The sequence below is a fragment of the Anarhichas minor genome, unplaced genomic scaffold (assembly GCF_050575085.1).
Source record: "Anarhichas minor isolate MPS153535 unplaced genomic scaffold, ASM5057508v1 ptg000011l, whole genome shotgun sequence".
NCBI lineage: Eukaryota > Metazoa > Chordata > Actinopteri > Perciformes > Anarhichadidae > Anarhichas > Anarhichas minor.
This window is the reverse complement of record NW_027466457.1, coordinates 11,470,628-11,493,408: the sequence shown is the minus strand read 5'-3', so window position 1 is coordinate 11,493,408 and position 22,781 is coordinate 11,470,628. Positions and strand designations below refer to the sequence as shown.

Here is a 22,781-nt window from a genome sequence, read left to right as displayed (position 1 = left end):
AGTTTTCAACGTTTAACATGTAAATATGATCATTTTTAGTTGTGGATTTTTTTTTTATTACTCCTTTTTTATCATAATTTTGCCGTCGATTTATCCAGCGAACCTTTAAGTCAGTGTTTTTTTGGTTTTATTTTGTTTAAGTTAAGAGTGCCATCTTTCAAATGCGCTGCTTTGAAACTCCATGATTGACAGGTCCCTTAACCAAACGTTTTGCAGGGGGCGGGCTTTAGGCTGGGATCTGTTTCCGGAACCAAGCGCACACATACACACACACGTGTGGGAAAAGCTGGCATTCAACGCAGTTCGTACTCTTCTGAATATCACCAAACGCAGGTAAGTTAAATCAGACTTTTGGCTAGAAAACAACAACGTTTCTCGCTTTATTTATTTACAGCTTTCCTGCTAGCAGCGCTAACTATAGCCAGCGATGCTAGCTAACAGACGACAGTGCGGATGCGCTAGCGGATTTGCTAACTTTGGCGATGTCAGCATTACGTTATGTTCATCGTGTCTTTCCAGTGGCTGTGTTAAACTCGGGTCCGGTAAGAAGTCTGCAAGTGTTTGGCAGCTGTGAGACCAGAAGAGTTTCCCACATCCACGTCTGTTTCTCGCCTCCTCAGCTCCACAAACAGTAAGTCAGTAGCATCTTAGTTTCTAGGCCATTAACGTCAGTTCAGCTTGTTGTCATTACTCGAACTAACACTGCAATACAACACAGCTGTGTTTTGAGTTGACGTCAGTGCAGCAGTGTTACATTACTGCGTAGATGCAAGTACAGTAGTTTTAATATGTTACTAGTGATGGTGTATAAAACAAGATGCATCATACCAAAATTAATGTTAACTTCCACAAAGTAGGCAGACTTGCAATTGGAGATGCAACAGGAGCCGTGATGTTCACAGCTTATTGTTTTAATGTGCAAATGTAACTTGTTCCTGTTCATTACACCACAACATGTTTAAGATACAAGGGGGATCTGTCACAGAGGGTATTTGGCAAATATGGTTCAGGCTCCCAAAAAAATGGATCCTACATTTCCCATAATGCAACTTAATAGCATCTGATGGCTGAGTCTGAGCCTGTCCAAGTCGGGGAAAAGAGAGGCTGTCCAGAGGATGACGAGGAAGACACGCCGTCAAAGAAACCAAAAGTCGAGGAGGATCAAAAGAATGGAGGCCCCCCCCACGATGGTGTGAAGGAAGAGCCCGCGAGCGATGGAGAGGAGGAGGAGGAGGTCGTCGAGACCTTTGCCGATATGATGAAGCATGGCCTCACTGAGCTGGATGTGGGCATCCTGAAGTATGTCAGTGACCACGAGGGCTTCTCGGGAATCCTGAAGGAAAGGTTCGTCCTCCAGAGTCATTAAGAAGTTTGACTAATTTCTTTCAGTTTGGATTGTTTTAACAGATGATTTGTTGCGGCTTGTTCTCAGATATTCAGATTTCGTGGTGAATGAAATCAGCAAACAAGGCAAGATTGTGCATTTAGATGACTTCTCTATCCCTCCAGAGGCTGAGGTAAGATGTTGGGTTGAATTTCAATCACCAGTGTCACGTCTCTATAAGGATGTATATAGGATTTCATTGTGGATCGCAATAAAGAAGAACACTCAGTTAGTTGATCGTGGTGAATTTCCATTATCTGGATATTCGCGAATATCTTCCCAAGTGTCTTGGAAAAACAGCTGTCGAGCTCGTTATTATGGAGAAGTGGAAAAATAGAGCCCGATTATCATATCTAATTCATCATCTAATTCAGGAAGTCCCAGAGGCTCAGCCGCAGCCGGAGGATGCTGACGTGCTGACTGAAGAGCAGAAGAAGCAGCTCGGGGAGCTGCAGCTCTTCAAGAATAAAGAGGACAACGTCTCCATTGAGGTGAGTCTACACTTCCCGGATCCCTTTTATGACGTCCCTAAAGAGTTTTTTTTTTTTACGTAATGTCCTTACTCCTCTTTTCACATCTGTAGGTGATGGATGACACTAAAGAGAAGCGGACGCTGGTCCACAAAGCCATCAAGACTCAGTATGCTGGTCTGGAGACGAAGACGGAGGAGAAGGAAGGGCGCAAGTTCATCGTGGCCTACCACGCTGCTGGGAAGAAGGCGTTAGCAGGTATGTGGAGAGGAGACGGAACCAGATGTCATTAACTGTCTGGACAGACTTCATAACCAGTAAATCAGAGAACGGACTTATTGCATGTGTACCGTAAGCTTATGTGTTGCAGTGCATGTGGTCTCCAGTGCAGTACAATATGTTGCATGCTCTTGTGCATGTTCATGATCAAGACACCTGCATGGTTCTGCTCCAATGCATCGCACTCATTGTTTTGGTTATGACTGATTGTTCAGTGGATTACTGATTTTTGGTCAGAATGAACACTTTAAAAGAGAATAAGGAAAGAGGAGATTCAGTATCGTGGTGCGTTGACAAACCCTGCTCCCTTATTGCAAAAACCATTTAAATGCCATTATTCCACTCTCAGGCCCATGCATGAGGTCTCACCCCTGACAACTCACCACACGATCCTTAAACATCTCTTTCTCAGTAACATTATTTTATCCTCCTATTGCTCCTCTCTGGTGGATAGAGGTCAAAGCAGCTGCAGGTAAGAACCTATTCTCCACACAGCGCAGAGGAAACGGGTAAAACCCAGATGGAGTTAGGTGTCGGTTGCTAAAATGCTTTTTGATTTTCTAAATAAAGTATTATGTTATTTTTTTGCAATCACAAAGTAGCTTTCTTTACAGGTAAACATGTGGTAGTGCAAAATCTGTTACGCTTTAACTTGAATCTTTAAATTTGATTTTGTATTTTTTTTTTTTTTTGTGTGTGTTTAGCTCAACAATTCATAATCTGTATTTGAGTGCAACCTTTTCTTCTGTGTCCATGAAAAGCTCCGAGGAAACACTTCTGGCCCAAAAACCGTGGCAGTTTCTGCCACTTTGTCCTGTACAAGGAGAACAAGGACACTATGGACGCCATCAATGTTCTCTCGAAGTTCCTCAGGTCTGAATGTAGCACATAAACAAAGATCATCACTGGATAATAAGAGACAGATTGACAGTTTATTTTCCCCATGAAATGTGATTGTAGCTAAGGACCATCGTTTGTCTTTCTAGGCTCAGACCCAACATGTTTTCCTACATGGGAACCAAGGACAAGAGAGCCATCACTGTGCAGGAGATTGCAGTGCTCAAGTGAGTGTGTTATGCTTTAACATTCATGACTGTGCTTCCATTTCCAAATTGTCTGCGGGTGATTGTAAATAGGTGGTACATGCTGCATCTCGAGGTGTTTCTGCTGTTACTAGGCAGACTATCTCTGGTGGATCGGCTTGTTGTACAGTAACTAAAGAAACCTGGTCCCTGTCCTCTCAGGATCACAGCGGAGAGGCTGGCTCACCTCAACAAGTGCCTCATGAACCTCAAGCTGGGAAACTTTTGCTACAAAAACCACCCTCTTAAGCTGGGAGAGCTGCAGGGAAACCACTTCACTGTGATCATCAGGTCAGCAGGTGTTGTTTATGTTGAGTGTTCACGTATGTTCAACAGAGCCCTCTCCTGTGCTCTGTTGTGAATGCTGGTTAGCTGTCACCAACCAGTTGCTGTGTATCCCACAAGTAACGACTAGCATTAACTCCCAGGTCTAAAGATATTGTCCGTGAATTTTGTTTAAATTTGATCATTACTTTTTATGTTTTGTTTCTTTTTATTTAAGCTTCTAGTCTCCATTTTTTGTAAAACACTGTCTCCTCCATTGAAATTGTTCAGGCACACTGTGTTAACATCACTGCACTTTGTGTCCCAGAAACATCTCGGGGACAGATGAGCAGGTCAGTCAGGCCTTGTCATCCCTCAAGCAGACGGGTTTCATCAACTACTACGGCATGCAGCGCTTTGGCACCACAGCTGTGCCTACACAACAAGTTGGCAGGTAAGGTCATGACACGAGGAGATGCTGACATACAATTTAGATTATAAGTTGACTGAAGGGCTGTTTCCTCCTTTTGTTCGGGGGCAGGGCTATCTTGAAAAACAACTGGAAAGAGGTGGTGGATTTAATTCTGAAGCCTCGTCCTGGAGGTAATGAGCCCTTTGTTTTGTCCTCACAGTCTTTGCTTCTAAGTGGTTAAGAAGTATGTCAAACCTTCCTCCATCTTTACTGCTTTCCCCAGCGGAGAAAGAATTCCTGGTCCGCTGCAGGGAGGAGTGGGCAAAGACTCAGGACCCAGAGGCCGCCCTGAAAAAGCTGCCCAACAAGCGCTGCGTTGAGGGGCAGCTGCTGCGAGGCCTGTCTATGTACGGCCAGAAGAACATCGTCACTGCTTTTGCACTGGTTGGTTTATCTTATTATTTTTTTTAGTAATGATGCTATTAATAGGCTGGAAATGTGAGCGAGACATACAGAACATAAAAGAAGTAGTATAGTAGCCAGTCAAAGTGCCCGACCAGAAGTACGACTACTGCACTGGGCAGGTGTAACTATGTGTTGTATGCTGCTTCGAAAATAACTGTCTATTTTTATTAAACCATCATGTTCACTGACCATTCGTTCACATTCAAAGGTTTCTGCATATCTCTGATCACTCTTTGCTCTTTTTTTCAGATCCCTCGTAACAACCGCCTGATGTACATCCACAGCTACCAGAGCGTTGTGTGGAACACCATGGTGAGCCGGAGAATCGAGGCCTTCGGCCTGAAGGCCGTGGAGGGGGACCTTGTGCTCAAAGGAAGTAAGTAGCTCACATGTTAATGTTAAATATTAAAGGAATGGTTCAACAAGCACACATTTTTAAACTAACCCTCTGCCGGCTGGAGTTTCATATTTCACGTAGAGACATGAGAGTGGTATCATCTAACTCTCGGCACGAAAGCAAATACAAGCATTTTTCAAAATGTCAAATTAATACTTCAGCAAGAGTTTCAAAGAACAGGAAATAGTTTGAAGGAACAGATATCCAAAATGAGGTAGTTTATTTTCTTCTGTCACCAGAAGTTAAAAGCCACCAAATCAAGTCAATGTGTTGTTACCCAGCTTAAGTCTACAGAAGAAAAAAATCGACTTTCCAACCGATAGTTTGTATTATTGAAACAGACTAAAACTAATGCTGATGTTGTCTGTGCTCATGAAGCTACAGCACACGTGCTGTCTGCAGAGGAGGCCGAGAGCTGCTCCATCCATGACGTTGTGATGCCACTTCCTGGGTTTGATGTCATCTACCCCACTCATCCCGGTAAGAAGTCGCTCTGTTGGATTTTGAGTTATTTTCTTCTTTTTTTTGCAAGTATTATGAAAAGATAGCTGTGAAGAATAACATTGAGTGGTTTTAACACTAACAAGCTTGTAATTGACTGTGATGCTTGTGTCTGCCTGTCAGTGGGTAAAGGATACAGAGAGCTGCTCACTGCAGACGGGTTGGACATCGACAAAATGAGACACAAAGTGAAGGACTACTCTCTGGCTGGAGCCTACAGACGCATCCTCATCAGACCCAGTGATGTCAGCTGGTCAGCACCAAATTAATACTAGTTTATTATTTTTTAACATGGTGTAACACTGTTGTACGAAGCCCTTTATGCTGTAATACTAACCTTACTGTAATACGGAGGCTGTTATTGCTTACTGCAGGTATTTGAATGCTTTACTTTAATTGCTCTGTAATACTGCGATGCCTCTAACCTGGTGTTTTGTGGTATTTCTTTCTCTTTGATGCAGGGAGGTGATCCAGTACGACGACCCCAGGATCTCCCTGGTGCATAGCGATTTTGAGAAAATGGAGAACAAACCCGCTCCTGTCTTCAACAAAGGTACGGTTTCTTTATGGTTTCTTTTTGGTGTGTGTTAACACACCGGACTACCAATCTGTGGACAAAAGAACTACTGAACAGAGAAAAAATGGAGACACTGAAATGATTCAACTGCTGAGCAGAGCTCCTCAAAATCATTAAAAGAATAAAAAATAAATGGTCAAACTACAGCCTGTCTGTCGATTGTCTCACCTTGATGAATGGAGCATAAGCTCGAGGTGTATATAAGATGCATAGGGTTGAGATGCATGAATGCTGATTTTTAGTTTTTTGACAGCCATCTTTTAGCACTCTCTGATCCAGTTTGTCTCTCCTTCCTCCCACAGAGGGGAAGTATCGGGCTCTGCGGATGGAGTTCTCTCTGCCTCCCTCAACCTACGCGACCATGGCCATCAGAGAGGTCCTCAAGTTGGACACGAGCATCAAGAAACAGACGCAGCTCAATACCACCTGGTTCAACTGAGACCAACACACACACACTCTGGCACAAACTGCTGCAGGCCGCAAAGCACCCGTCTACTGTGGCTACTTACTGTTGTGAGTGTTTTTAAGTGTATTATGCGCGTGTGTCTGTATGTGTGTGTGTGTGTGAAGGAGAGAATTGGGTTCTGTGTGAAGCCAAAAGGTTATTTCTTTGAACTACAAAGAGCAACAATGTATCATTATTCAGCTTTTCTTTTTTAATGTTTTTATTTGCTGTGTTTCTGTGCTGAGATGACTCAGTTTATTTTGACAATGATTTGAGTGGACTGTGTGCTGCCAGGGTGCTGTCTCGTACGTTAAGCCCTGCTGCTCAGGGGGCTCTCGGCACGCCCCTTTTGTACAGAAAAATGTGGTTCTTTTTTGTTTTTTAACTTTGAGCTGAATGTGTAAATTGAAAAAAAACTCTTGCAGAAAGAAATTAAAACTATTGAGTTTATAGTGTGAAGTCTGTCTTTGACTGTTATTAAGACACAAGTGTTGTCAATATGCGGTTGATTTATTTTCATCATGAGGCTCTTTTTCAATATTGTTCAATGCACAATTGTAAAAGTCACATCTTTCCCATGGGAGAGTGTTTAGATACACACAGATTGTCTCCCTCTACTGGCCCTCAGAGTTAAGTGTGCTTCCATTTAAGGATGTGAAATGTATTTTAGGATCCTTTCAGTCTGCTGCTGGTCAAATAGTGGAGCTGACCATCTGGCACTGTGGCACATGCCAGCTGGCAGAACACAGCTACCCTCTCAAACTAGATGCGAATCATATCATTCACCCCGGGGGTCCGTCTGCCCTCCTAGTTTTGGGTCATTTCACTCTTTTTATGGTTTCATGCTGTTTGTATCAGCTATGAGACATCTTACCAGATCCCGACTCTAAACGACAACAATAATAATGATGAACAAAGCCACAAAAATGTTTACTGGGAGTGATATTATCCTTTCTTTTTTTACGCTCCACTTTAATTCGATTTAATTCAGCTTAGAACTTATTTAGTTCACGGTTGAGATCCTAATTTTAACAAAAGGGAGTACCACAAAAATTCAGAACAGAGCTATAAGACACTACAAGCGGCTGAACCCCTGAAACGTTATTACCGGTAACTGTTACTGTATTACTCTATTCTGATAAGTAGGGAAACACAAAATCCTATTATTCATCGGAAAGTTAAACTCTTTAGTGTATTTGTGAATATTCTAGTAAGGATAAAAAAAGCTAAAATCTGTATATTGGCAGTGTGTCTTGAATTTGTCTGCGTGGCTTTTCATAAGAGAAGTGCTCAGTAGTGCTACAGTTAAGTGGCTGTATGTAAAACAGTCGGTCTAATCTGTCTGTGCTGCACAAAAGGCCCACAGAGGCAGGTGCATGAGATAAAGTGAATGAAGAGTACAACCATGTAGGGTTTTCATGGCGAGTTTATGCACCGTCGGACTCAACATAGTTGAAATATATTTATTGGAGAATTTGCAGAGTTTTGAAATGTACCTTGGTTACAAATGGGGATATTTTTATATTTTCTGACAGATGTTAGCATGGAGGATCAGTATATGTAACAAAATAAGCTCACAGGTCCACTTAGTAGCTCTTTAGAGCCTTCAATGACATCATCTTCTGCAAACAGCTCAGAGAAGCTAGTAAGTGGACCTTTTTAATAAAGTATATTTTGTTAAACTAAAAAATACAGTAAATACATCATAAAATAAGTGAAGATTAATCCAATTATAACAACAACCAGAGTAATAGTGGTGTGACTAACATCTTAAACAGCAAACAAGCTGCCACAAAGCAATTATATGCAAAACTGTAAATTGGATGGGAATCAAATTGAGATATGTGGGCGACAAGTTTAGTTCAATCAAGGAAACTGTAGAATTTAGAGTAGATTGATTAAAATAAATATGAAACGATTCACTCCTACTCAGCTGCTAAATGTTGAATATTATCGACACTGGTGGGAATGTCAAATCTACTAAATATGAAGGACCCATCCCCATTTTCTCAAGGCAGGTGCAGGGCACTGTTCCCACTATTAAGAGGCACACAGTTGTCATAGAAGATCTGGAAAGAGCTGGCAACGTAAGTTACTTTCTTCAGGAATTCCTCCAGCTGCCGCACCGTCATCTCTTGAACCTTATTATCCTCCCTTTCGTTGAGCCCATGAGCTGCAAACGCAGGAAACTTTGAGCGCTCTGAGTACGGCGCATTGTGGTCAAAATCAGTGCAGCAGTAGGCCGACCAGAAGTAGGTGGGGATGCCCAGGCGGTTGATGTTGTGGCGGCGGATTGTCTGGCCCGAGGTGGTGACCCCGGTGATCACATAGGCGGCGCCACGACAGTAGTTGTTGAGCCGCCTGCGGATGGTGTGCTCGTGGTTCTTCCAGGGCCCAATGTTGAACTCTCTGGCTCGGGGGACCACGTTCGTCAGGGTGTAGGTGGATGCTTTGTCGTTCGGGTGGGCCTGGTGCTCGTCTGGATTCAGCTGGCCACGTTCAAAGTTCACAGAGTTAGAGTAGTCGTCAAGCACGGCCTGAGCGTCCTCAAAATTCTTGTGGACGTTTTCTGAAGGGAACTGCTGCATCTCACGAGAATCAGACACTGTGGAGAGCTGTCAGGACAAACAGTGTCATCACTAGAAATTATGTTAGGTAAGTAGATTAACAGATAACACTCATTGCCAAAGGATCTTTCCTAATTTTCCCATCCTGAACATTGGAAATGATACTTTCCTAAAAGGAAATGCAACACTCAGCCCCTACCTGTGGCTCGTACATCCAAGGCACATCAACCTTCTTGGAGCCGTCCGAGCGCTTGAAGGTGTACGCCGAATATACAGGGATGTGGTTGATGGTGTCGTACAGGGTGACAAATCGCGGGTTGCCCTCGTAGAACTGGCAAATCTTTTTAAAAGGCTGCTCCTCGAGTCCCCGAGGCAGCGTGCCCATGTACAGGAACTGTTTACACTCAGGTGAGAGCTTTTCTTGCACCTCCGCTGCCGCCATCACGACGACGAGAAGGCCGATGAGCGTTTGATCCGATCTGTTGTAGACGATCATGACGAATTGTGCAGTTTCCACAGAGCATTCAGTCCCTTTGAAACGGTGTCCCGCTGTGTGGACTTTGCCTCTGCGCTTCATACCATCCCAGGCATATTATGCAAATTCTTATCTTTTTTCACTTTACAAGTAGTTATGAAAATCCATCAGTGGCCATCACAGCTCAGAGATCCTAAAGGTCCTGCGCAACCACAGGAGCTCCGAGTAATTCTGGCTGACAATTGTAAAGTAATTATGTGACAAATGTACTGAAAACACAACTGAACAGTGGGGTAAATATTAATCAAGGAGAGACAGAAGGTCTTTTTTCACCCCAGACATTTTACTAACAATATTAATAATGACTCTGTTCCATTTACACTAAGTGTTCCTGTAAGTCATTAATAAATAACACGTGTAATTTCCCTGCAATGAGGGAAACATCAGCTGTGAAAAAGGCAATACTTAGCCCATTACCTTCATTTAATGTGTTTAATATTTCAAACCTTTCAGCCTCATTGCACTAATGTCTGATGAACTCAGAGCTCACAGCTTTCCATCTGTGCCACAAGCTCTTTATAGGCCTAGAAAAAGGTTGGCCAAACATATCCAAAAAGGAAATACACTTTGTGTTCTTAAGCCCAAGGAACCACTGAACCGAAACCAATGTAATAAAGCCTTTCTTAAATGTGTTGTAATTCACTTTGTTTCACCAGGACAATCCACTGAGTACCGTTACTGCTCTCCAGAGAATCCAAGGTATAAACTCAGAGTCCGCAGCCATGTTAGCATCTCTGTGTCCTTGTAGCTAAATGCTAAAGTCAGCATGCTAACATGCTCACAATGACAATGCTAACAAGCTGACCCTTCTTGATTTGTAGCAGGTTTTTTCTTCTCATTTTCACTACATGAGAAGAAAAAAACATTTGCTAATTAGTGTTAAATACAAAGTGCAGCTGAGGCTGATTGAAAAGTCATTAGTATGACTAAAGTGTTGGACAAATTTGAAAAATCACTAAATGATGGTACATTTCACTCACAATCCAAAGATTGTGAATTAAATTTTTCCAACCTCGTAGTGACGGTGGAGGAAAAATCACCAAAATTATAAAAATGCCAATACAGTTACTGCAATTCAGGCTATCGATACCAGCCGTTTTCAGAAGATTTATCTGTATATAAGGTCTGAGGTCTGTCCTTTCATACATCCTTACACTGCATCACTTCCTTCCCCCTGTTGTTCCCACTGTGATGCTCAGCATACAGTTTTCTTCTCGATGAAACAATTGTATTTACTCTGCCTTTCTTTACTTGTGTGTGTGTGTGTGTGTCCACCACCATGTTTCTGTGAGAGAAAAGACTGTGGAATGTTTTTGGAAACATCTCTTTCCATACCAACAGGTTGATGGCAGCGTGACCTCTGCCCCTGTGGTAACAAACACTTCCTGTTTACTATCGAGACATCTTCACTGTTTACACTCTAACCCCATGCTGACCTACAGCATACATCCATCTAATATCCAAGCTTAGATATAACAGAAACAGAACCTTAAAAATGATCACAAGTTAAAGCCAAAATGTGACTTTAAAAAAAGAAATTGTCACAGTGTAAAGGAGATGCTGCTCTGGACAAAACTGTTGTGAGGCAGTGAACCAGAAGTTAGTGGCGTCTCCAAATGCTAACAGCTGACACCTAAACTGACCAATTTATGGTATTCGCTTTGGAAGCTGCCACCAAACATTTAATCAGGGTAAAAGTATGTATTGTAATAACAATTTAAGTAATTACTGGTCAGTAATGTAGTAATTAAATTTATATTCCACTCATTATCCACATATAAAAACAGTTACTCTGATAGACAACCATACTTTAATGGGTTAATAATGCTATCTATACCTGTATTTGCAAATTGCTCTATCAGATATGAATGTTTGTGAAAACATCAATGCAGGGTAGTGGAGACAATACAAGTGTCAGAAATAACCCTAAAATCATATGTAAGTATGACACAACAGTGAATTGGAAGCCTCCTTTTGGCGAGAGACAACACAGCTGTGGGTCATCTGTAATCTGTCACTATTGTTCTTTTTTACTTCAGGTATTTACAGAATGATGGTTTTAAATAAGGCTGCCTCACACACATTCTGATGCTGCGGTCAGACTGTGAAAGTGAGGGCCGTTATTTGTTTGTGCTCAGTGTGGCTTGTTACATTTAACCACTGTACACACTGTGTGTGTTTGAACATGTGAGACACAACAAAAGAGTGTGTTTGTATTGACACACATTTGGGTACTGCGTGCATTTGGATGTGTGTGTGTGTGTGTGTGTGTGTGTGTGTATCTGTGCATCGAGAATATGAGCAGCCTAGCGGATTGTGGGGGATCTGTTTGTGTGTCTCGGGTTTGTGTGTGTTTGCAGGGGGGGGAGGATGAGTGATGTTATTGTGTCTCTCGGGAGGGTTTGTGCTATGGGGAGGGGGGTTATTTGCAGGTCTCGTAACCCTCTGCCAGGGTGGTCTAGTTTGAGAATGAGAGAATGGAGGTGTGTGTGTGTGTGTGTGTGTGTGTGTGTGTGTGTGTGTGTGTAAAGGACTTTAGACACACCTTCCTCAGCTGGCTCAGCACAGATATAGAGATGGAGAGAGAAGCAGGAGGAAAAGTCACAGAGAGAAAGTGGAATGAGGGAAGGCAGGATGAGAGGGCAGCTGCTGAATTTTGCTCCACAATGATCATCATCACGCCATCATCTCAGTAGAGATTTCATCGTCCAAGCCTGAGGTAAGTGTCAGTTGTGAGCCTCATCATAACGCTACGATGCCATGTTTACATGCAAAACATGCAGTTAAGCCTCTAATCCAAATTTACTGTATGAATTGAAAAAAAATGTTTTGCATAGGAAACTGTAAAAAATAAGCAATTACAGACAAAAGATTCACATGCTGCATTATTAGCATACAACATATTTCTTAAATGATAAATTGTCAATGCATGGGAAAGGCTCATTGCCTCTTTAAACTGATTGGGAGCTACTGAAGCCTATTCGTGCAATGGGAGAATCTGGTCTCTCTTGTAGCAATGAAACTCTTTGTCATAAAGGTCTAAAGCGGTCGGCAAAAGCAGAATGTCTTTTTCAAGAGACGCCTGTGCACAACACATTAATTACATTTCAGTGTTGTTTGAAAAAGTCTGTTTACAGCATTCTTGGGCAGATTAGTCTAAAATTCCTGGACTAAACTCACACAGTAATATGTGCGTTGCTTACTTTTGCCTTGTTGTCACATGCTGTGCACATACAGTATTTACAGCATTTGAACCTGTTGCAAAAGTCTTAAGAATTGAATTGTGTTTTGACTGAACAGGGGGACAATCCACTACAGGAATGTGGGCCCAGAAACAATAATACCACTGGAGGAGACTTTTTGCTTCGAGACATTATACTGACCAAACTTCAGCTCGCCAGGAAAGTAGTGGGACGTCCAGTGATTTTAAAAAGTGGCAAATGATTTAATGGAGGATGGACACACAGATGCCAGACGCAGACTTCCTCACCTCCCCCTCTCCTTCTCCCACTCCACTCTTCCACTGTGACTACAGCGACTGGTCTCCCTCCTTCTCCATCATCCCGTCCGTCTACCTGCTGGCCTTCCTGGTTGGATGCCTCGGCAACGGCCTGGTGCTGTGGGCCTACCTGGACCGGGCTGATGGGAGGGGAACTGCAAAACTCTGTTGCGCTGGCATTTTCAGAAGCAGCCTGCAGAACATGAACAGCGCTGGTAGATTTCACCCCAGGTCCTCTCCTCAGAGGAAGACAGAAAACGGCGGCTCTTCCTCCTCTCACACCTTGGCCTCGTCCTCGTATCCTCCCTCCATCCCTCGTCCCTCCCGCTTTCTAACGGACTCTCTCATAGCCAGCTTAGCGTTGGCTGACCTCTGCTTCCTTGTGACTCTCCCTCTGTGGGCGGTCTACACAGCGATGGGCTACCACTGGCCTTTCGGGCAACCGCTCTGCCAAATCAGCAGCTTCCTCACTGCGCTCAACATGTATGCCAGCGTGTTCAGCCTGAGCATGCTCAGTGTGGAGCGGTACTGGGTTCTGACCGGATGCCGGCACTCCAGCCACCATGCCCCGCAGAGGTGCCCCAGCAGGGCTTTGTGGATACTTGGAGGGGTGTGGGTGCTGGCGGGGGTGCTGGCACTTCCTGGTTTACTACTGCGCTCTGTCAGGGAGGTGGAGGTAGACCCTGAATCTGATTATGATTGGCAGCTGGAGCCAGTTCATCCTACTACTGACTCTGGAACAATCTTCCTCTCCTGCCAAATGGATTACTCCATGCTGATTGGAGCAGAGTTGGAGGAGACAGATCGAGAGCAGGCGGAGATGTGGTGGGCGGCCGCTTTGAGTATTAAATCAACTCTAATCGGCTTCCTGCTTCCTCTTGTCATCTTGCTGGTCTGCTACTGCTCATTGGCCCAGCTCCTGAGCAGACATTTTGGGCGGGGCCCTCGTCCTGACCGCAGGCGCCAGCGAAGACTCCTCAGGGTCATCGTCACTTTAGTGATGGCTTTCTTTCTGTGCTGGCTGCCTCTGCATGTTAATAAGACTGTTTCCATCCTGCTGGAGTTTGGTTTTGTCCCACACTCCTGCTCTTTGGATCAGATTTTACTGGCTGCTCAGCCATACGTCACCTGTTTAGCTTATCTCAACTCCTGCCTTAACCCTCTCCTGTACGCTGCATGTGACCCGTCGTTCAGGAAGAGATGCAGAAGAGCTCTTCTCCTGCTGTGCAGGACGTGCAGGAGAGGAGGAGGAGGAGGAGGAGGAGAGGGAAGGGAGGGAAGGGAGGTTACCTCAAGAACACAGGAGGAAACAGCAGATAAGACAGAGGGAGGAGAGGAGATGGTGGGGGAGGTGGGTGCCACGATTGCTGAGATAACTGCTTGAAATAGAAGAATGATATCTAATTTCTCATCGTGGAACCAGGACATCAGGTCATTTTGTTTGCCGCCAATAAAGCTAGTGATCAACAATAGACGAATGCCTAAGTGGCCTGAACTCAGACTCTGAAAGAAACTGTGTCAGAGGTCAATATTTTCTAAATAAACATCCTTATCAAATGAACATCCACGATTTCAGAGACAAAATTCCAATCCACAGATTTCCTACAGGAACAATCCACCACTTCCTAAAAGATAGTTGATCGTGTTGCCAGACCAAAATGTTCTCATGTCATCTGATCTGTTTTTCATATTTTGTACTGGTAATATACTTTGAGTTGTTTACTGCACTGTTTGTTCTATTAAAAAAGGATCATGTAACTCCCATTTGTCTTTTGGTTGTGAGAAAATATAGTACATCCATGAATATGTAAACATAAAAAAAGAACCTGGTAAAATCTGCAAAAATACAGTTAAAATAAAACAATGTTACGTCAGGAGAATAAAACTGAGAAAACACCGGACAAAACGTAAAAGCATCAAGACAAAAGCATAAAATATTTGAAGTGAAGGTGTTCAAATGATGTCAAAGTAAATAGATACTATTATAAAGGTTCTTACCTTATGTACAAAGTAGATTTGTGTGTGTGAGTGTTTTGATATAAAAACTATTGTTTGGTAGATACTACCATATCTATCCAAACAAAAGCGTCTTCTAACCAGTAAACTCAAAACACATGTATACATCAAGCATTTAGCAATTTAAAAGTAAAGAAGTAAAGAAGAGAAGTACCAGACCCCACCCAGAGGATGGCGCTAATGAACTATTAAACTGTTTAACAACCTCCACAAAACTCAAAGAAGACTTATATGGCTGCTGTCGAAAAGTCCAAAAATTACACACACAGTGCTGTTCCTTTCGTATTTACACCATTTCAGTCCCGTGCAGTCTCTCACACTCAACCATTTAACAGGTGACGGCAGTACGTCTGTGAGGGTTCAGGGTTTAAAGCATTTGGTTTACAACGTGGTTGGGCCAATCTTTGGACTTTTCGACCGCAGTCTGTGGTGTTGTTGGGTGAATTTCAAAGGTTTGTTTAGCTGCATAACATATTCTCCGTCGTACTGACTTCGTGCAATGATTGCAGACGAAACTGTTGCATTGATGACACTTTGTCCTGTGCAGTTTGACAGGTTTGAGAAATAACGTCGCGGTTGATGAAGATGGGAACAGCATTGGTATATGATGAGGAGATGACCAAATACAAATTGCTCTGGGTTGAGTAAGTAACTGTTGAATGAATCACGCTTAATGTACTGTGTTTCATGGTATATTTGAATTGCCACGACTGCGTCCTAACGCTAACCTTTGCGCACGTTTCACCTGTTTTCATTCATCTTTGCTCATCGCGTTGGTAGCATGGGTGTACAAAGAGAAGGTGGGTACAAGTAACGCTAAACTGTAGTTAGACTCGTTACCTCGGTTAACGTTATCCTTATCTGAGTCGTGTCTTTTAAATAATGGTAGGAACTGAAGTTGCGGTTAGTCGTGTTGCTGCTGGCCCGGGGGACAGTTAACGAGGAGCACCAGCAGCGTTAGCTTCAAAGCTAACAGCTGTGGTCATACAACGTTACCCTCTAATCACTGAGTTTATTTCCTCACAAATGAAAAGCGTAAAGTTATCACATGTACTCGTTACGTCTTTGTTTTGTCGATACTATCGGTTTCATGCAGTGTAGTTGTTACTTTGCACTCTTTTCAGCACTTCATTCACTGTTTCATGGCTAATGGGCTAGCTCTAACAGCTGTCTGACGCTGTTTATAGAGTTGGTGTATTGCAGTACACGTTTATACGGTTTAACATAATCTCACATATTTAGAAACAACTCTTCTGTTTGTATTTTGTACCATATGGTTAGTGTGTACACTCGTACACCAAACAAGCACAACCCCAAAAACACTAAACTTCTCCACTAAGATCACCACTGTAGACCACAAGAGGTGTGAATGTCATGTGCTGTATGTATTATCAGCACCATTTCATATTTATCAACAATGTGTATTCTTGATTTAAGGGATGGTCCACTGCTTCTTGACAGGTTCACATCTGTTTCTAATGTTTGTGCTCAAAAAATGAAATTGCAATTGCTAAACCACCAATGACTAGCTCATAATGTACAACTAACTTAATTATTAACGTAATGTCCTTAACTTAATATTATTGTATGGACCATCATTTTAATATTTTTTTCCAGCCCTGTATGTAAGATTGAGGTACCTGAGCGCCTGACAGTGAGTCATGAAGCTTTGGTTAAGGCCGGTCTTGCTGATCGATGCGTCGCCGTACCTGTGCGCGAGGCGACCGACGCAGACATCCTGCTGGTTCACAGGTCGGTCCTGATGTCGACAAAGAGCCCTGGTTCAGTTCACTGTTCTCTCCTCTTCTTGAGGCTGAAATAAACACCTAAAGCCACTCATCGACATGCACTTTGCTGATCTTAACAGTGAGGAGTACTTGGAGGCAGTGAAGAAGACCCCCTATATGACTCTGGAGGACCTGCAGGAGTTCACCCTGCAGTATGGGGACGTCTACTTCCACCCAGTTAGTCCCGTCCAGTGCTTGATATTCTTGATAGCGGAGTTGCAGCTGTTGCCATTTATTAATTTCTGTAGGTCAGCTTCACTCCTAACCCTTCATCTTTCTCATTTACTGTCCTAGAACATCTATCACTGTGCCAAGCTGGCTGCGGGCGCCGCACTGCAACTAGTGGACAGTGTTGTGACGGGGAAGGTGAGGAACGGCATGGCTCTGGTCAGGTGAGGCCGTTAACCCCTCAGACACAGCAGTCCTGATATGTACCCTGATGCTACAGTGAGCGTCTCTCTTTTTTGTTGTTGTTGTTCTAACTTTGGTGCTACTTAAGTGCGGGCCTCTTTTTCTTCTTCTTGCATCATTCCAAACTGAATACGAAGCATTTGTTTGTAAGTTGTCTTTTGTTCCCGGTATTGACTAAATGATTTATCAATGACTGCATAAAATCCTGACATGTATATCGCTCCTCTTGTCATTGTCGACAGACCACCAGGACACCACAGTATGCGCAGTGCTGCCAATGGGTTCTGTGTGTTCAACAATGTGGCCATAGCGGCTCAATATGCCAAACAAAAATATGGGATGAAAAGGTGACTTGAGATTGTTTTTCTTTGTTCTCGATAGACGTGCTGTATTAGTTCTGCCACGATGTATTCAGTTATTTCTTCACATATTTTCAGGGTGTTGATAGTTGACTGGGATGTACATCATGGTCAAGGGGTGCAGTCCTGTTTTGAAGATGATCCAAAGTGAGTCCTTGCTAACTGACTAGTTAAGTTGTTTACGTTGCGGTTGTCTTCGAGCATAATACATTCTGAATACTGCATGTTATTTCCCAGCGTGCTCTATTTCTCATGGCACCGCTACGAGCATCAGAGATTCTGGCCTCAACTTAGAGACTCAGACTACGACTGTGTTGGCAAAGAGAAAGGGGCGGGATTCAATATCAACGTACCATGGAACAAAGTAAGGAACCGTAGATATACTAAGTTATTGTCAGGGATTTTTGAATTTTTTAATGGAATTTCTGCTTTGACAATAATGTAAATTATCCTGAAAATGGCAAAAATGGCTGCAGCTTATGTTAACTATTCATGTCCTTAATTGGTTATTTAAAGAATAATTTAATGTATCAAATTAAAATGAAATATGCAGTTTAGACAAAAGAACAAACGAGCAGCATTACCGATTTTTGAAGCTGAAACCAGAAAATGTTCTTGTAGTATTTGCGTTCATGATGTAAAACATTTGCTTTGATGGTTGTGTGCATGAATGTTTTATTTATATTAATGAGGTCCCGTTGTGATAATTCAGGTGGGAATGAAGAACAGTGACTATCTTTCGGTCTTCTGTCACGTCCTTCTGCCAATCGCATACGAGGTAACTCATTGAGGAAAATTCACATCTCGCTAACAGATACGGATGTGTTGGATATTATTTGTGTCAACTTATGACTGATCATGTGTTTCTTTGTCACAGTTTAGCCCAGACCTGGTCCTGGTGTGTGCAGGCTTTGACTCAGCCATCGGTGACCCAGAGGTACTGAATATACATCACCGTGAAATATACATTTTTTTTTTTTGGTGACATGACTTGTGAGACCTGTAGAACGCTGTGTCCAGTCTGTTTGCCCCCATTGGGACATTTATATGGTGAAGTGACGTCAGTGGGTCTTTATTTTCAGGGTGAAATGTGTGCCAGCCCCGACATCTTTGCCCACCTCACTCACCTCCTGATGAACCTGGCAGGAGGGAAAGTGTGTGCTGTGCTGGAGGTCAGGCCACAGACACGTTACAAACGCGCTACCATTCGGCCGGAGGACCGTCTGGTTGTAAAAGATTTTATCGTGTTTTCCAGGGAGGATACAACTTGACTTCCCTCCACCAGTCTGTGTGTCAGACAGTTCAAACTTTGCTTGGAGACCCGGCGCCGCGACCTGCGGACCTCGATGGTCCGTGTACAAGGTCGGTCTCACGTCAATTAAATCATGTAAATCATGTTTTTACAACCGTAGTGAATTAACTCTTCCTATTTTCAGTGCACTTGAGTCCCTTCACTGTGTCAGATCAGCTCACAGGCAGTACTGGTCCTGCCTCAAACATGCAGGTATAACTTCCATGTTATTCTTTTTGAGATTTTTCATCTGTTCCTTAAAAATGTGTCACATTGATTTTAGGATAGCACTCTTTTAAATGGTGTGACTCATGGACAGTTTGATCCAGCAGAACCAGATATATGAGATCTGTTTGAAATTGCACATCAACATACTATCTATGCTAAATATGACATAAAATTGGTGAATTTTGTGTATGCGAGAAATGCCCGGATGTACACTAGATAAGCAAGAATTTGTGAGAATGAGACGTGAGCTTATTGGACATACTCAACCGAGTGAAAGAGGGAATGTTGATTTACATTTGTGATACACAATTTTCTTTTAACGATAGCTCGGACCGGTAACATCGTGATCGATAGTCGTGATGCAGAGAAGACGTGTTGATTACGTTGACTTCAGTGTGAACACGATGCTGCTGATTGCAAAGTACTTAATCATCTATTTTGTGGGCAGTACGACCATCTTTTTTAATTTACACACATTCTCCTTCCTTGTCAAAACCTGGCGCCTACATTGCCCACAATGCAACTCGGCCACTGGCGGTTCGCTCTGAGATTCAGGCGTGTTACGCTAATAGCGGCTAATGTAGCCTCGATCAGAGATGACTTTTCACTTCACTGCTTCATAAAATATTTAATTTCTCTTTTCCCCAGCTGAGCTGCCCACCTCTGAAATCAGCACGAAGTGCATTCAATTAGCAGAAGAAGAAGAAAAGCAGAAGAAGGACGAAAAGGAGAAAAGCGCAGAGAAAGAGGCGTGGCCAGAGCCTCTGAAACGCGTCACTCCTCCAGTTCGCACTGCTGTAGTCCTCCCTGACGGTGTGGCTTGCCCAGACGGATGTGAACGCTTCAGCCCATCAGAGGACCCGGTCATAGTCAACAAAGTCAGGTAATATTTTTCATCATTTAACTTTTATGTCTTATTATTGACACAGGAAGAATATCACAGGAGGCGTTGCATTTAAAATAATGTTTATAGTCACGATTTTGTCTTTGTTATTATGCAAAACACTTTTTTTGTTTTTTCCACTATAAGGGAGAATTTCCTCAAAGGTTCAGATGACAGCGACGCTCTCACATCCCTCTCCAGTCTTACTGCCCTTGTAGAGAAAATGGAGAAGAATGAGGTACCATCTGGATATTATTGTTTGAGTCTCCTCTTTCTGAGTGCTGTGATATGATCTGCTTAGCTGCAAGCTGATCGTATTTAATCACCACATCTCAGATCTGCAATGGCTTGGCGCTGGTCCGTGACGTCTCCACGGCGAGGATGTGTGTTGTCCAGCATGCTGCAACTGCTCACCGCAACCGGTATAGCTAGTTAGCTTAGCATAAAGACTGTAGCTCAGAATGTAGAACTATTTCTTTAAATACTGTTTGTTTGATGAGTAAATCAGGCTGATTTGATACCACTGTCTCCTCATGCAGGGTTCTGATCGTGTGTGTTGGAGACGCGGTGGTCCCGAGTCCAGGCACAGACGATGGGTGAATGTCATTTGTGTGTCCCTAAATTAGACTTTGTGTTGAAATTCTCCCCTTGAGCTGATGGAAAAAAAGACATTTATCTGCAACAGTATGAACAACATGATGACAGAAATCTTTCCATCTTCAGGAAAACACTCCTGGTGCAGTTCAGCAACAAGGAGTCAGAGGAACAGAAAGGCAAATTTCACATTCCTGTGTGTCTGAAGGAGGTACTGTGTATAGAAATTAGAGTTTTTACAATGTACTGTGGACTATTTTAGTAAATGTTATATAATAATGCTGTCGTGATGATGCCCCTCTTTGCATGATGTGAAGTGTATTTGTATTTGTCTTCTCACAGGGCTGCAGGGACGTGTCAGGGTTCACACTAGCTGTGTTGGGCCTCCTCCTGCCTCTGGGATACGAGTATGACCCCAGTCTGGTTCTGTTGGTTCGGACTCCCGGTAGCGGGCTGTGTGACGCCGCGTGGCAACAGCTAACGGGCCTGCTGCAGGGCCTCGCACAAGGACACACACTGGTGCTCATGCAGGTAAGAAGACGTATACGTGTTCATCTCTGCCCTCATTTTTGGGGCGTTTTAAATGGCAGGTGTTCTACTTTAATGGTTGGTAATTTATTTTGTTTCAGGAAGGTGAGAAGGCATGTGTCGGCCCCACGGCCTCCTCTCTCCTCGGGGTCGCCGCCCCCTCTCTGGGGAAGCTTCCTGCTCCTCTGCCGGAGGACGTGGAGGCGCTGGAGAGACTGAGACACAGACTGCAGGCGGACTGGAAGCTACTGCAGACTACAGGTGAATTCACAACAGCAGCGTCACGTAGCAACATTGCACATAATGTGTGACATCCAGAGAGTTTGAAACAACCTGTACTTACTTAAGTGGAACTTCTGTCTCCTAAAAACAGCACCAGAAACTGCAGGAGGTGAAGAGAAGTGAAGCCGATCCTGCTCCTTTTTTTTTTATTCAGAAATCAGTTGAAGCACATCAATCAAATGCCTTGATAACATTTTGTATTTTTTGATAAATAAAGTGTATTTCTTAAAAGACACATGTTTGGAATTAATACAAATCTTGTGAACCCCACGATTGATGGGCTTAACAGAGCTTTTGATGCATGGATTATCAAATTAAATGTCTTAATCTGTTATGATTTAACAAAAATGATTTACATCTGTAATGTCTAAATACTGGACAAATACAGGCCTGTGCTATGAATTATGATTTTTTTTTTTCACCCCATCGATAAATCAAACTCTTATTTCTGTGTGAGTTTAACCCAAATCTGTTGTCAAAAGTTAATATTTCATCATGTGTTTGTTGTTACCCCATGATGTTTACTGTGGGCACATTTGTGATAGTAAATATTATAGAAGGCGAAGCAAACTTAGCCTCAAATGTTTATACAGTAATACATCTGAAATAACTTTTCTGTTGATCTTGTTACAAACATCTTAATCTGTGGTTTGCATCCAACAAGGTGTGAGTATGTTTGCAAAATGAAAATGATTTTGAGTGAATGTTCATTCTCTGTGAACAGAAGAGAATCTAGTAATTCCATTTAATCAAGTTCCGCACTTGAGTATAATACTGAAGTTTGTACGTAACTTCAGTATTTCCTTTTAATGCTACTTTGTCCTTCGACTCTGCTACATTTCAGGCGGAACTCTTTATAAATGTAGTTGCACTGTAAACAAAATGAACGCAATAAAAGTGAACCCCTCGACCAACTACAGCTTTAAAGTCTTGCTTGTATGTAAATGCATAAATAATAATGATTCATTAAAATATTTTAACACAGACATCATAATGAATACTTTCCTTTTGATACTTTACATTTTTTCAGTTAATACTTATTGACTTTTTCTTTTGTAAATGTTTGAATGCAGGACTTTTACTTGTAATTAAGTATTTTCATAGTGTAGTACTGCTACGTTTACTTAAATGATCACAATACTTCGGTCTAATCGAAGCTCTGACAAGCTTTTGGAGGATTTTAAACTCCATTTCATGGTCTTCATTTATTGAAAAGCTCAGAATGCTGAGTTTGAAGTTGGTTTCCCTGCACTATTTATTTATTTAGTGTCCTATTTTACCCTACATTAAATAGATCATAATGCTTTTTTAAGACCAGACTTTATAAACTCTGTTCCTCATCCTGCCGTTGAGAGGCGCTGTGGATGACCCGTCGGTAAACATTGAAGCAGATGAAGCTGTGAACACATGTGATTCGTTGGTCTGTGTTGATGCACGGACAGACGCCGCTTCCTTCAGTCTGCTGTCTGCCGGTGAATTTGGTGGCTTTTGGATCGCGCACCGGTGCCTCGAACGCATCACAGGG

The 22,781-nt window shown here is 42.8% G+C and overlaps 4 protein-coding genes across 8 annotated transcripts; 3 read left to right on the top strand and 1 right to left on the bottom strand.

The window, feature by feature from the left end:
* Positions 1 to 177: 177 nt before the first annotated feature.
* pus7 (pseudouridine synthase 7) lies at positions 178 to 6,735 on the top strand. Its single transcript, XM_076089434.1, has 17 exons — positions 178 to 333; positions 520 to 631; positions 1,058 to 1,344; positions 1,433 to 1,517; positions 1,759 to 1,875; positions 1,968 to 2,112; positions 2,895 to 3,006; positions 3,120 to 3,197; positions 3,378 to 3,506; positions 3,808 to 3,933; positions 4,021 to 4,082; positions 4,175 to 4,335; positions 4,606 to 4,732; positions 5,132 to 5,233; positions 5,378 to 5,507; positions 5,716 to 5,807; positions 6,134 to 6,735. Exons 3-17 carry the CDS (start codon positions 1,064 to 1,066, stop codon positions 6,268 to 6,270), a joined length of 1,884 nt encoding a protein of 627 aa, XP_075945549.1. The 5' UTR covers positions 178 to 333; positions 520 to 631; positions 1,058 to 1,063; the 3' UTR covers positions 6,271 to 6,735.
* Positions 6,736 to 7,702: 967 nt separating this feature from the next.
* On the bottom strand, positions 7,703 to 9,774 carry LOC142947685 (endonuclease domain-containing 1 protein-like). The gene is made up of 2 exons (XM_076089436.1): positions 9,043 to 9,774; positions 7,703 to 8,891 (listed from the first exon to the last, which is right to left on the bottom strand). Exons 1-2 carry the CDS (start codon positions 9,418 to 9,420, stop codon positions 8,286 to 8,288), a joined length of 984 nt encoding a protein of 327 aa, XP_075945551.1. The 5' UTR covers positions 9,421 to 9,774; the 3' UTR covers positions 7,703 to 8,285.
* Positions 9,775 to 11,809: 2,035 nt separating this feature from the next.
* On the top strand, positions 11,810 to 14,635 carry aplnr2 (apelin receptor 2). Its single transcript, XM_076089435.1, has 2 exons — positions 11,810 to 12,097; positions 12,679 to 14,635. Exon 2 carries the CDS (start codon positions 12,834 to 12,836, stop codon positions 14,259 to 14,261), a length of 1,428 nt encoding a protein of 475 aa, XP_075945550.1. The 5' UTR covers positions 11,810 to 12,097; positions 12,679 to 12,833; the 3' UTR covers positions 14,262 to 14,635.
* A 490-nt stretch (positions 14,636 to 15,125) lies between these two features.
* hdac10 (histone deacetylase 10) lies at positions 15,126 to 22,244 on the top strand. Of its 5 annotated transcripts, XM_076089427.1 has the most exons (21): positions 15,126 to 15,345; positions 15,441 to 15,537; positions 16,511 to 16,645; positions 16,761 to 16,857; positions 16,975 to 17,072; positions 17,334 to 17,438; positions 17,529 to 17,597; positions 17,688 to 17,814; positions 18,163 to 18,228; positions 18,328 to 18,387; positions 18,533 to 18,622; positions 18,706 to 18,812; positions 18,887 to 18,954; positions 19,618 to 19,852; positions 20,000 to 20,090; positions 20,189 to 20,274; positions 20,392 to 20,448; positions 20,576 to 20,657; positions 20,789 to 20,977; positions 21,076 to 21,235; positions 21,348 to 22,244. In XM_076089427.1, the coding sequence occupies exons 2-21, from the start codon at positions 15,473 to 15,475 to the stop codon at positions 21,377 to 21,379; spliced, it is 2,019 nt and encodes a 672-aa protein (XP_075945542.1). In that variant the 5' UTR covers positions 15,126 to 15,345; positions 15,441 to 15,472; the 3' UTR covers positions 21,380 to 22,244. The 5 variants fall into 5 exon arrangements, 4 of the variants coding, with proteins under 4 accessions (XP_075945542.1, XP_075945541.1, XP_075945544.1 ...); XM_076089426.1 differs by lacking the exons at positions 15,126 to 15,345; positions 15,441 to 15,537 and adding an exon at positions 15,568 to 16,354; XM_076089429.1 differs by lacking the exons at positions 15,126 to 15,345; positions 15,441 to 15,537 and adding an exon at positions 15,571 to 16,256.
* The last annotated feature ends 537 nt before the right edge of the window (positions 22,245 to 22,781 follow it).

Excerpts from the sequence above, each read along its gene's own strand:
- pus7 (XM_076089434.1), top strand. The coding sequence starts at position 1,064 with ATGGCTGAGTCTGAGCCTGTCCAAGTCGGGGAAAAGAGAGGCTGTCCA. Across the intron at positions 1,345-1,432 it reads TCGGGAATCCTGAAGGAAAG|ATATTCAGATTTCGTGGTGA; the intron begins GTTCGTCCTCCA and ends GCTTGTTCTCAG. Across the intron at positions 3,198-3,377 it reads CAGGAGATTGCAGTGCTCAA|GATCACAGCGGAGAGGCTGG; the intron begins GTGAGTGTGTTA and ends CTGTCCTCTCAG.
- LOC142947685 (XM_076089436.1), bottom strand. The coding sequence starts at position 9,420 with ATGAAGCGCAGAGGCAAAGTCCACACAGCGGGACACCGTTTCAAAGGG. Across the intron at positions 8,892-9,042 it reads CTTGGATGTACGAGCCACAG|CTCTCCACAGTGTCTGATTC; the intron begins GTAGGGGCTGAG and ends TTGTCCTGACAG.
- aplnr2 (XM_076089435.1), top strand. The coding sequence starts at position 12,834 with ATGGACACACAGATGCCAGACGCAGACTTCCTCACCTCCCCCTCTCCT.
- hdac10 (XM_076089426.1), top strand. The coding sequence starts at position 16,263 with ATGTCATGTGCTGTATGTATTATCAGCACCATTTCATATTTATCAACA. Across the intron at positions 16,355-16,510 it reads GGTCCACTGCTTCTTGACAG|CCCTGTATGTAAGATTGAGG; the intron begins GTTCACATCTGT and ends ATTTTTTTCCAG. Across the intron at positions 20,275-20,391 it reads GCAACTGCTCACCGCAACCG|GGTTCTGATCGTGTGTGTTG; the intron begins GTATAGCTAGTT and ends CTCCTCATGCAG.